Below are 13098 nucleotides of genomic sequence, written 5' to 3'. Positions count from 1 at the left end.
GGAGCCAGTCCCATGCCAGCTGCTCACCAGCCCCTCTTGGGGTCCAGCTGGAGCTATCTCAAGCGAGGCAGACTTACAGTTTAATTTGGGACGGGTGGAGGCTGGAAAAGATGGGGCTTCCTCCCACTCCTCCTCATCTGACGGTACAGAGTTAGTGGAGCCCGATGTTGACAGGGGCTCACTGAAGGCCAGCCTGTGCCTCCTGGGTATGTGCACTGACTGCCTCCTCTGAGGTTATGATCACCTGTTGGTCACTGTAATGAGAAATTTTAATAATATCTTTTAAAAAGCTAAGCAAAAGATAACAAAGGCCTTGCCTTTTCCTCCCCTTTCCTTTGCCTGTCTATACAGAGCACCAAAATGCCTTCAAAAATTAAACTCCTTTCCTTCTCAAGAGATGATTATACAGAGAAAACACACCAAGCAGTTGAGATGGAGTTGCTTTAAGGGAATGCTTCGCAAGTACGTACAAGTAATAAAAATAAGCGCTCATTCCATGCTTGGAAAAAATGCACAGGAAGATTTCAGGCTGATGGAGACCAGTTTGACCTGCCAGCTGGTTAGTGGTGTAGGTGAGCACATCTTTCCCACGACTGGATTCAGCACTTTTTAAAGCCTTTTTTTTTTTTTTTTGTTTGGGTGATAGGGCTTTTGGACAAGGAATATGGTCCAGCGTGTTCTGAATGGCAGCTGCACCAGCATTATGTAAGACACTGTTGCTTATCAAGCTCTTCGAAGCCTATAGCGTGCTGAGAGAGGAAAAATATTGTGTGTTCCAAAGTTAATTGCAAATTCACATAACTCACAAATTCACACAATTAGTCCTTCACATCTATCTCCACACTGAAAGACCATCTATCCTTAAATAAAGGCACCTGAGAAAGGCCTCATTCAAGATGAGCCACACAAAGAATTTAAAGCGATAGCACTTGAAACAAACCTCTAGTCAGACAGGAGCACGACTGGTTTTCACAAGCGCAGCCCACATAAACATCCGTTGAGGATCACTCTTTAAAAACATCTCGGGAAAGGAGTCCCTCACTGCTTATTCCAATGCACAGCTCTGAACAGAGTAACTTGTAGTCTACAACCTTTTCATTTTGAAGTCTGTTTGCCTTGGATTTTGACTTCTAATTAATGTATCTACTGGAAGCCACAAACTGCTACCTCTCCTCCCGCAGGCCCCTTAACACTGACTTCCCACAGTATTTTTTAGCTTCAGCAGATTAGCAGAAATCACTGGAAAGGTGAAAACTGTGAAACTATTTTTCAGTAGTTTCATCTTTCTTTAGGGGGATTAAAGAAGCCTTATCGTTAGCAGCTTCAGAGTACTTATTTTTTCTGCTATATGAGGAAGAAAAAAATATTTTAAAGAGGAATTACTGTACCTGTACCAAACTGGTGTTACAAAAAACCAGTTAGGCTACCCCTGGTTAATAAACCCAATCCTCAGTGATGTTTCTTCACTTACAGGATACATTGATTCATGCTCTGTAACACGCATTGCTCTATGTACTTCACATGTACGTGCTGTATACAGAGGTACTGTGTACCACCAGAAGTCAATGAAGGCTGCTATGTGCTGGGGTGACCACAGACCAACACCCTGCCTTGCCCATATTCAAAACACACAGAAAAGCACCACAAATGTTTAGACCCTTTCAAATAAAAGGCAGAAAAAAATTCTTAGCCAAGTTCTCCTTTTAGATATCTACGAACATATCCCATCCGTTTTATGAATATAGCCACAGAGACCCATTACACAACATTCCTACACAACTCTGACTGCAACATTCCACTGTGGGATCCACCACCGACTCGTGTTATTATTACACTACCAAACAACAGTAATTTAGTAGCATCTTTTGGTATTTTCTGCCCTACTGCAGAATTTCATCTGCCTCCAGAGCTACAGCCACTGGCATTCCTACTTCCCTTCATTCCAACACACCATCTTAACATCCTCATGAAGTCCATTTTTTAAAAACCTGAAGCCAAGAGATGCTAACACATTTCATTGTCGCTCACACAACAGTGCACAGAGGGCTGCTTCATACAACACAGTAAAAAAAAAAAAAAAAAACCCAAAAACCAACTTTTAAGAAAACCAAACAGTCTTACTTGCAGGCTTTATGAATTTAAACCCTTTCTTTCTTCAGCCAGAAGTATCATGTTTTAGAACCACAGTTACTGCGTGAAATTTTTCTTAACATACAACCTACCCGACTTTAATGGCGTCAATGCTGTTCCTACAGACAGCTCAATATTGTTTCAGTCTTACGTCACTAATGTAATATCCCGTAAAGAAACAGAAACAACATTTTATTAGGTCTTAAAACCAAAAATCCTGGGGAAAAATTACTAATTTTTAATCTGAAAAAGAAATTAACAGATTGCTTTATTACACTTCCCTCAAAATTAAATCTCAGTATTTAAATATGTCAATCTAAATCTTGTAACTTCAACACAAATTTAACTGTCCATGCAATCTATTACATATCTGCCACATGTAATTAGCATTTCTGATTCTGACATAAACAACGTCATTATCTAAAACGTGTTATGTGGCAGAAACATTTCTAATAAAACCAAATAAAATCAATTCTGTTCCTAGTGTTTGATTAATTAAAAAGCAGCAACAAACCTCAAGCCCCCTACCCACTTTCTGGAAATGGCTTGTCAGCACAGCAGCCAGCACATGCATTACCATTCCGGGGCGCTAACGGAATAGCCCTGCGCAGCGGGAAATCCCGCGTTAGGAAAAAGGGAGGGAGCAACACTTTTCAATGCAGTTACTGAGTTGCTTCCAAACCACCAGAAGAATCTCCATAAAAATAACAGATGAAGCTCCTACGTGGATACGTGGATCTAACTTTGCGGTGGGCTCTCTTACACTCGTACAGATCTCATCCTGATCAAGCAAGACTCTTTGAATTTAACTACTGTCCAAGCCAGCCTTAGGTGCAGCTGTGTTCTCACTGCTGAGGGCTCCAGGCACTGCTATACAAATAAAGTAACAAAGGTTTCAGGATTCAGTTTGGGTGAATATTGTTATTGGTAATATATGTTCCTTTGTTTAAAAAAAAAAAAAAAAAATTAAGTTTCTGCCCTTTACCACTAGGAACTGGAAAAAGCCCCAACCCAACCACCTGTGGCAAGTCTGCCTGTGTTTTCAAACCACGTTTCAGTAAGATCCTTCTGTTCAAGTTTACCAGTTTCTGGCTAGCTCTTGTTGCCATTTTAAATAATCGATAGCTTATAATGCACATGAAAACTGAGTAGTTTTAAGCTGTTTGTTAGACTCTCAAACTGGATTTATTTGACAGGTGTTCGCAGCCTCAAATACCACTTTTGCAAATACGAGTCTGTCCCCCTCTGCCTTGTTAAAGCTTGTTCACTTATTACTCAAGATGCGTGCATCTCGTATCCAAATACCCTAAGAACCAACATTTCATACACAGAAACAGCTCAAATCTGATGCAGGATTTACAGAAACAACCCGAAGTTAATGCAAGATTTATACCAGAGATCTCTCCCAGTGAAAGTCAGGGAAGCAATGAGGAAAGAAATCCAATGCATGCTATGGGATGGAACACCTTCTCATAGCACATTATTTTAAACCAAGAACACAGCGACTGTCTATCTTCCTGAACTTCTCCCGGCTACGGAGACATGCAGCAGCAACTCCAGTCCAGAGCTGCCAGGTGGCTGGGGTACATGCTGACCCCCTCTGCACCTGGAGCTTAAGAAAAAAAAAAGCTGTATAGTTAGATTTTCTTTTAAGCACATAGGCTAGGTAAGTTTTCCTTTTCCCTTGACTCACAATTATATTGAGGGCAAAGCATAGAACAAATTTGTTTCTCATGGCTTACACATCCCAAAAGCTATCCTTCCTATTTATAATCCAAAACCCAAAAATCTCTGAAAAACTAAAGAGCAGAACCCCTCTCAACTGTGCCTGCACCAAACACCCCCGTCTAACATAACAAAAATAAAACACTTCGAAACACAGTAGGAAGGACTTAGAGTGTAGGTGCCACGCTTTTATTTTCCACAAAAGCAAACAGCGAGTGTTAACTCCTCCCTACCCAGTGAACCGACATTCAGACCCCCGTGAGACTGACCAGACAGCCCGGGAACCCCAGACGCAGTTTCTCTCAGGCTGTATGATGGTCATTTTCACAGATATGAGTAACAACTGTATTTCTCTCTCACCTCACACTTTTAGATCTCTCAGATCTTCTCTAGTAGGACTGACAGACTTGCACATGGAGATTAACCCATCTCCTGACAGCTGTAACCAGGGGTTCGCTTACAAGCCCACTTGACATACACAAGCAATGACCCTACCGATTTTTTCCCCTCCTGAACCACAAAATACCCAGACCCAGAGAAGTTCTAAGTCCCCACTCATGCGCTCTCTCCAGCTGTTCCAAACTCCTTTCAGGGACCTTCTATTTTATAATGTGTAATTACTCTTTGCATTTCAAAATCAAAACACTTGATCAGACTCTGATACAACTTGTAAAAAAATCGTAACAAGGTAACATAGTATTACAAATTTATTTAGCTTCTTCAAAGTAACGTTTCAGCATTGAAAAATTCACACATATAAAACAACCTCAACTTCTAGGCATTAAAACCAAAATATGGAATATTTTTTTTTTTAACTTTAAGAATGTACTGTGCTTCTTTATTTTTTAAACATCTCTCATGAACCAGATTCTTCAGTTACAAAGCTGATAAAAATAAGTGATGCATCACCACATTTTTTCTTAAATGTGAAATTCATCTCTTTGGGAAGCAAGAGGGTTTTTTTTTAAATATTGTATCATGGAAGATACAGGCCTGAAAAAGGATAAACAACCATACACAAGGCATAAACATTACATGGAGTAATTCAGACATTTTACAAAGAGGTCTGGAAAAGTACCTAAAATAGTGATATTTATTTAGTATAAAATTTCAGTAATAAAATATTGCTCATAATAAATAAGAAAACATGAGTTTCATTAATACTGTTCTCCCATTAAAGCTTTCTTGGATGTAACATGATCAGACCTGATCAAAACTCAAATTTTTATTTTTCCTCTGAATGGAGGAGGCAGTTACAGGCTTCAGGTCATTCTTTGTCAGAAACAATTTTGTTATCAACAAAACACAGAATTAATTTCAAGGCTCATGCGTAGTTGCGGGGAGGAAATCCCTAAGCCTGAATAAACCTTATTACAGTATATTTTAACACCTAAAATATTTGCCTTTTTTGTTAAAAACAAAGGGGAATAAGAATTCTCATGGATTATGAATGTAAAGAGAAAGCTGCCCGTTTCCTCAAAAGCTTCTAAACTTCCGTGCAGCTTACTTACTGGTTATCAAAGCTGTTAGGGAAAGTTAGCTGTATAGGGGGACAGAAGCTGTATTCCCTTTATATGGGGACATTTGACTTGGTCCCTGCCCGTCCCATCTGTAGACACGGCAGTTTGGAGTAGTTCTTCAGCAGCTGCTCAATAGCAATATGACGGACGTTGAGCTCTGAGGCCAAAGAGTCCTTTTCTTGGACCTGCCGCGTCAGCTCTTCAAAGACATCTGCAAGAACAGTACTAGGTTAATGCACTTGGTCCCTGGGCTTCCACAGAAGTGAGCAGCAGTGTCGAACATCACTATGATAGAGGCACCCGCGTTTCAGTGGCCTCACACACAAGAACACCACTTGTTCTGGTTCCAGGGCAGCTTGGTGTATGCACTGCAAGCCAAACAGGATCCCCAATTTATAGTTTTAGGACATGAGGTAAATTGGATCGGTTTGTAACTTGAAATGAAGTTGATTCTGACTGTATCAGGAACCGTGTGGCCAGCGGTAGGGCAGTGACTGTCCCCCTGTACTGGGCACTGGTGAGGCCACACCTCAAATCCTGTGTTCACTTTTAGGCCCCTCACTGCAAGAAAGACATTGAGGTGCTGGAGCATGTCCAGAGAAGGGCTACGGAGCTGGGGAAGGGTCTGGGGCACAAGTCCTGTGAGAAGCAGCTGAGGGAGCTGGGGGTGTTTAGCCTGGAGAAGAGGAGGCTCAGGGGAGACCTTATAGCTCTCCGCAACTACCTGAAGGAAGGGTGCAGAAAGGTGGGTGTTGGTTTCTGGTTTCTTCTCCTCAGTGACAAGCAATAGCACAAGAGGAAATGGCCTCAAGTTGCACCAAGGGACATTTAAATTGGATATTGGGAAAACTTTCTTCACCAAAAGGGTTGTCAGGCATTGTAACAGGCTGCCCAGTGAGGTGGTTGAGTCACCATCCCTGAACGTACTTAAAAGACATGCAGACGTGGTGCTTAGGGACACAGTTTAGTGGTGGACTTGGCAGCGTTGGGTTTACAGGTGGACTTGATGATCTTATGGGTCTTTTCTAACCTAAATGATTCTATGATTCCAGTCAAAACACTTCAAGAAAACAATGTATTGTTCAAGTGCCAGTTCGCAACACCCAAAGAGATGTTACATAACAAAAGCAACTAGAAGTTTATATATAATGTTTCCATGTAAAACAAGAAAGAGATTTTAGTTTAAAATTTCACTCATATTAAAAAAAAAATAGTGATGGCTTTTACAAGATTTTCTTTATTCCAAATCAACACAAGCCCAACACAAAGAATACTGAAAAACTCACCCTGGATTTGCTTGAGCAGTTTTTCATTAAGTTGCTTCAACTCTCCGGGAGTCATCATAGTCACTGTAACGATAAAATCTGTTACTACTGTTACCAAAGTCACATAAGCACACCTAAGCAGACTCCTGTTTTCTCAAGCTGTCATCATTTGCATCCTAATAATCAACAGATGGGTGGCAGAAAGTCAGAGACAACATTATTTATCAGTTATTTGTGGGAAGTTTGAAAATTCTCTCTTTTATGCTGACACAGACAAGGATTTACTCCATCGGAAAGCCCCTTCTTCAATGTAAAAAACCCTGGAAATTCAAGCTCTCAGAACAGTAGTATCCAGAATCAGAAATGCTTGTAAATCGCTCGACACCTTTAACTACTTTACCTTCCTCTGACTGCAAAACTTGGCTTCCACAGTGTAACCCCTGCAAGTACATCTGTTCAATTGTGGACAATTCCGAGGTAAATCCTGCTCCGTTTGCAAGCCCACAGGAAACAGATTCCCGACGCAACTGTCAGCAGACAGCTACCTGTTTTGGCTACCCAGTTTTGTGCTTTATGCATGTAAGAATAACATATACAGTTTCCACTAAATACCTCGGTGATAAACAATGAAGAATAAATGTTAGTCTCATACAAAACAAGCATATAAAAATAGGTTTACTTATTTCCTTGTCCTATGCTTCTAGTGACAACTAAAAGGTCTGCATGATTCATTCACAAGCCCTGCTGTATCTCAGGTTTTCTGTACACTGATCATCCTCACAGAAAATACATAAACCTCAGAAGAGGGAATTGTGAGAGTATTCCATGCTGCCCTTGATCAACAGCAGCACACAGGGAAGCACTACCTGCTTCCTAAAGACCCCTCAGCCCAGTGGAGGGCACAGGTTGGTGCCATGCTTGCTGCCAGACGCCCCTGGCAGCACGGTGAAAAGTGACAGTCCTGATCACCACAGGAGGATGCAGGGCACTTGAACAAGCTTCAAGACCTTTTCATTTTTAAATATTTTAAATAGCTTTTTTAAACAATGCGGCAGCTTAGCAAAGCTCTCACTGCATACTTGAGGAAAAACCCACGCTGCAATCATACAGCTCTTCAGAGACTTCCCAGTGCAAGAGGTTTCTGTACTGCAAATTTAAAACCTAGGTTCTGAAAAGGATGTTTTTTACCTACTCACAGAACTATTCAATTATCCTAAGCCTCCTCTTTCAACCTCTCTCACATCTTGCAGTTGTGGGATATTAACTTTCTACCAGTGCTGCCAAACCAAAGAAGCTGGCAATAGCTGAGATAGCCTGCCTGTTATGCAAGACCTAAGGGCCTTTCAGAGTTAAACGGATTCACCTTTCTCCTCCAACAGCCAGGTGCAGTGGAGCTCCTTTCTACCTTTGGCTAGCAATACAACTGGAGATTCCTTTCTCACATCTTACCACCTTTTGAACTCCATGCAAACACTGACTGGATTTAATCCAGTAACTGACAGCTTTACAAAAAAGTCAAGGGTTTGGGGTTTTCCCCCCCGCTTTTATACCTAGTGGTAGGATGTTACTTCCTATTTCTTCATTATTTTCATCAACTGTAGCAGATTGGCAGGTTCACACCTTCTGTGTGTGTATCAGGACAGGACTGTTTCATGTCACAGAACTGTCATACAGAAGGGGAAGGGAGAAGGCACAGGACACCACATTTAAGAGATACAACATTCTATCCATAGCGGAAGTAAAATATAAAGAAATACTGACCAAACTATTTGCAGTTACATTCACACTAGATTTTCATAGTAGACTGCTGTGTCTTCACAGTGGTGGCACTGCAATAAGAAGGTACCCGATTCTGGCAGAGAAACTCTGACAGTTTTTCTTTAAAATACAGATTTTATATAATCAGAGTCTTCAAATGAATGTCTTTTAAAGCTAAATACTGCAAAAAGGATTAAACAAATACCTACAACACAAAGCAAAAAATGCTCCAAAAGTGCATTAAGCAGTCAGAAGAAAAAAAAAAAATCTGTTATCATGCTCAAAACAGATTTCTGTTCCCATCCCAAAATCAGAGATCAGAGAGAGAAATTCCAAGTCACTAACTTCAGTTAGATAACCCCATAAGCCAGGTCAAGCTTTCATAATTCCTCTGTTAACTACTGTTCTGATTTATGTAATCCCAATTTATGACTCCTGAGGACAGGTGGTCAAACAGCACAGCATATCTGTTTTGATTTATGGCTTTGAGACTACTAATTCACTACAAATGCCAATGTGAAGCATCATACAGCAGTTAACTACAATCCTTTCATAAAGAATGAGAAATGACTGAACTTTGCAAGGACAGGTTTGTTAAAACAATGAAAGCCTAAAGAAACTGATTCCAACTTTTTACAGTACCTTCCTCACCGTGTCTTATGACATTCTGAATTCCATTATTATCTTATTTTTCATCATCTAATTTTTGCACTGATTTTTTTACCAGAACTTTTGTCTTTTCTCAGGTCTTTCGAAATTCAGAAAACCCTTTCCAATTACTTTCCTCATCTACAAAAGGAAGAGTGGATGTATTCCAGTTTAGGACCAGGCAGTGTTCTAGAAGTAGGATGGTAACATCAGAGATCTCCAAGAACTTAGTTCTAACACATTTCATGTGCTGAGACACTACAGCATTCTAGATTTTTCTAAAGATTTTTTCTAGCGGCCTTAAATAACGGAAAAAATTATTTCCTACTGCTTTCACTATCACAATCATCAAAAGACTGGCTCAGGTCTACTGCAACAACCTTTAAGGGGACATGGTGGCATAAGGAAGGCCCTTCCCATTTTCTTATGCTCAATAAACAGAAGAAATAATCTAGTAAAACGCACAAGGAAAGTCTGCTACTATTAACAATGTGGGCAGAGAGGGCAGCCCTCTAAAACGCAACTCAAGGCATTGCCTAAGTTGGATATAACACTTATTTTTAGGAGCTTAGTAATCTTCACCGGCAGGGCTGTGCAACTGCCAGGAAGTTGCTGAAGTGACTGCAGTCAAGCATAACCAGCTTTTTTGTTTAAATTAGACATGTCCTGTATCACAATGGGGTATAACTGACAGGAAAATTTAAGAAACCAACAACCACCAAAACCCCACACCAACTAAACCCTATTTGCTCAGCCACGTAGTGTTCTTCACAGATTTTACAGTAACTCCAAACTGTTAAAAGCTAGATTTCGGGAACTGAGATGCTGCCCTGTGGGGACAGCATGTGGTCAAGAGAAACTTCAGAGAACGCCCTTATTTGCTAGGCTGTGCGTAAATAGACATATACTTACATTCTTCCCTGCTGTATTGAGGATGTCTTCTGCAAACACTGGTAAGCGAATCACATTTGGCTTTTTCAGCCTTCTGGGCCTGGTTGTGATTAGACCACAGAACACTGCTGCAACAGAAGGTAGCACCTGCTTCTTGTAACACACCGAGTCTGAAATCAGTGGATTCTCTTTGTTCCAAAAGAGTCTGCGAGCAGCTCGAGATGCCCCCAGGATTCCCATCTATCCATTTTGCAGAGTATCTAGGTACCGGGGAGTCAAATTGTGGGAGTAATTTTCTATCAGTCTGATGTCTGAAGTTAAAAAGCTGATGCTGGGATGGTTTTGAGCTTTCAGGATCAGAGTCTAAATCCTTGTTTTGTGCGTACTGTATGATCCAGTTAATTTTTTTGCTCAAGATATTTTTCACTTCTGCATACGGACTTTTAGAGAGCTTTGATCGCGGACAGTCCTGATTTGCTATTAAGTGGAATTTTTCAAAGCAGTCTTTGTGTCCCCTTAAAGACCTTGTATGTAGAAGATCCGACTTTGGTACTCCTGTAAAGACACAAGAGGAAAAAAGTTCACTTATTGTTTTCTCAACTCATTTTTCAAAATCTTTACTCACAAGCAACCAAGGAAACAGTCTTAACTGATGCTTTCCTATTAACAGTCTAATCACTGAAGTAAACAGGATACATGATACTCTAACATTTTTGAAATTCTGCTGTCGTGAGCCTTAGCATACAAAGTGGTTTGCACACAGTGCAGGACACACAGATTACCTGCACCTATCTCTTCCATGATAATGCAGATGAAGCAAACTGCTAACTCTGCACATCCTGCACCACACATGCACGCAAGCGTATGAGCTGTAGAAGTAAAATAACCCCAACTATCTATAAGAAGGTTCTACAGAACAATAATGAAGAGCATTCTGGAAGTAGTCATTCATGCTCCTATCTTCTACGGATAACGTTACGAGCCATCCGCTCAACAAATACCGCGGTGTGCGGGTCGTGTTATCCAAGCGGTCAAACATAATTCAGACTTCAGTCTTACTTTATTATTTTGCATTGGTACAAGCCTGCAGCCCATCTAGAGAAGCAAGTTCTAACACTGCCAATAGTTGACAACATTAAACTGTCCTGAAATTAACTTCACTTAAGAGGGATGCTTACTCTCCTCTTCACTTGTCCTCCTTCAAAGGCTATTCAAAAAGCTACAGCAGGTAACTTACTCAAACCTCGAAGTAATTGATAGTGATTGACATGCTGAAAAGGAACACAATCTGTGAAGATCTACAGTTGGTGAGCAAACACAGATGGTGTGAGAAATGATTATTTCAGAAAGTTAATAGTACTCCAGTACAAAATTACTTTCTGCAACTTGAGTGGATATTTATTTTTCCTTCAGATTCACCTACGCAGTAGAGTCAGCATCCAAGTTCAGAATATTGAACAGTTCAACATTTATCTCAACACCCAGCATACTACTTGGGAGGTTCCCAATATAATGAAAACCAATTCTTTCAAACAAGTTCTTCGTTACAAATAACATACCCAAAAAACACTGGTTGAAAGTGCTCCATGCTTACTAAAGCCAGAATATTTAATTCTACATATGATAATGTAATTTGATCTTTAAAACTAGGTTATATGACCCAAGCTGCAGCCATGTTACCTGCTAGCGCTGAAAGAAGCACATAAAAGTGCTTAAATTGAAAGAAAAAACATGAAATTCAAAAGGTAACATATTTGGTAATAGGGACCTGAACAAGCAATCAGCAGAAAGCTACATGTTACAACAGTTATGAGACTTACTCTTGTAGTAAACTTTAAGTCCCCTACCTCAAATGATTAACAAGTGATAAGCTGGGGTTTTTTTTAAGCAATTAAGTTCTGCAATACCCCAAACTACTCTCAAAGTTAAGCTGCAAAAGTAAAATCCTTAACATGAAACTAATGAAAAAAATCCAAGCACTTCATCTTGATTACCTCACTCGTTGGTAACTAGTATTTTGAGCTGGGGAGTTTAAACATTGAGAGCAGCCATTATAAATCTTTGATTTTCCACACTCTGGGCAGCGTTGAAACTCAAAAGCATTACAGTTCTGGTTGGGTTTGTAAGAGGCTACACAAAATTTATGGGGCAAAATGACAAAAAGAGTATAACTAAAAGAGGACAGCAGTGGAATTTGTTTTGTTCTTAGCAGCAGAGAAGAAAGGTAAGGTCATAAAAAGACACTCCTCCTGCCAAGAACTAAGTATTGGAACAAAAAAAAACCATCCTAACTAGAGGCACCTTTTAAGAAGTAAGTTCCCGAGCAAGGTAAAAGGACAGATGTCTTCATGGGTACTGAGTCAAGCGCCTTCATGTGTAGAGTTAAGATCCTCACTCTACACCTCAAAATATCTTTCAACCTCTTTCAGCAAATGGACATTCCCTAACTTTTCTTAAGTTCTACCTGATCTACTGCCTACTTGCAAGGCTATTTCCCCTCTCCACCTCTACAGAGACTTTAAAAATAAACACCTCTAGTGAAAACAAGGGAAGACAAGTCATTTGCATGACGTATCAGTACAATTTAAATGCAGCAAATCTGCTTAACTCAAGTAACTGCATGATGGAAAACCTTAAATCTTCAGGCCATCAAGAGCAAACACTGTCAACTGAAGTCATAAAATACACATTCACAACACTGCAAACCCTGCAAAACCAGACTGATACGCTGTATCCAAGTGATTCTTCCACACACTACACTGTTGATGCTTATAGCACTTTCTTTTACTTACAGAAAACATTATTTCAGCCACTCTTATGACAAGTTTTACACAATTTTCTATACAATAATGCTCAGGAGCCAACCCACCTAACAATCTGACCATAAGAGGAATGAATGAAGCCGGTGTCGTCTTGATACAGGACAGAGTAATCCTGCCTAAAGCAAATACTTGCAGACTTGGTGGAGAAGAGGGAAGTGAACTGCTGAAAGCACAGAGCGCAAATCTAGGACAAATGCAGTTTTGCACAGACTGTTGCTAGTTCACAGCTGGCAGCGGGTACTACTAACATCTGTTTTGCTCTCAGGATACCACCCTTCTCCCAACCCAGAAGTCAAACATACCTACCAAGTTTTTACTTCTGTTTATTCTCCCCTGCAT

At 40.3% G+C, this 13098-nt stretch overlaps 1 protein-coding gene across 1 annotated transcript in view; it reads right to left on the bottom strand.

Annotated features, from left to right (window-relative positions):
- Nucleotides 1-5366: 5366 nt before the first annotated feature.
- The window catches only part of LOC104506557 (chromosome unknown open reading frame, human C21orf91), an 18411-nt gene continuing 10679 nt past the window's right edge, over nucleotides 5367-13098 (bottom strand). The window contains exons 2-4 of the mRNA XM_010147539.1: nucleotides 9959-10492; nucleotides 6662-6724; nucleotides 5367-5586 (exon numbers count right to left, since the gene is read on the bottom strand). Coding sequence (XP_010145841.1) covers nucleotides 5426-5586; nucleotides 6662-6724; nucleotides 9959-10492 — 758 coding nt within the window. The 3' untranslated portion in view covers nucleotides 5367-5425. The remainder of the gene's footprint in view (nucleotides 5587-6661; nucleotides 6725-9958; nucleotides 10493-13098) is intronic.

The sequence above is a fragment of the Eurypyga helias genome, unplaced genomic scaffold (genome assembly GCF_000690775.1).
Source record: "Eurypyga helias isolate BGI_N326 unplaced genomic scaffold, ASM69077v1 scaffold4162, whole genome shotgun sequence".
NCBI lineage: Eukaryota > Metazoa > Chordata > Aves > Eurypygiformes > Eurypygidae > Eurypyga > Eurypyga helias.
This window is presented reverse-complemented; position numbering and strand designations above follow the sequence as displayed.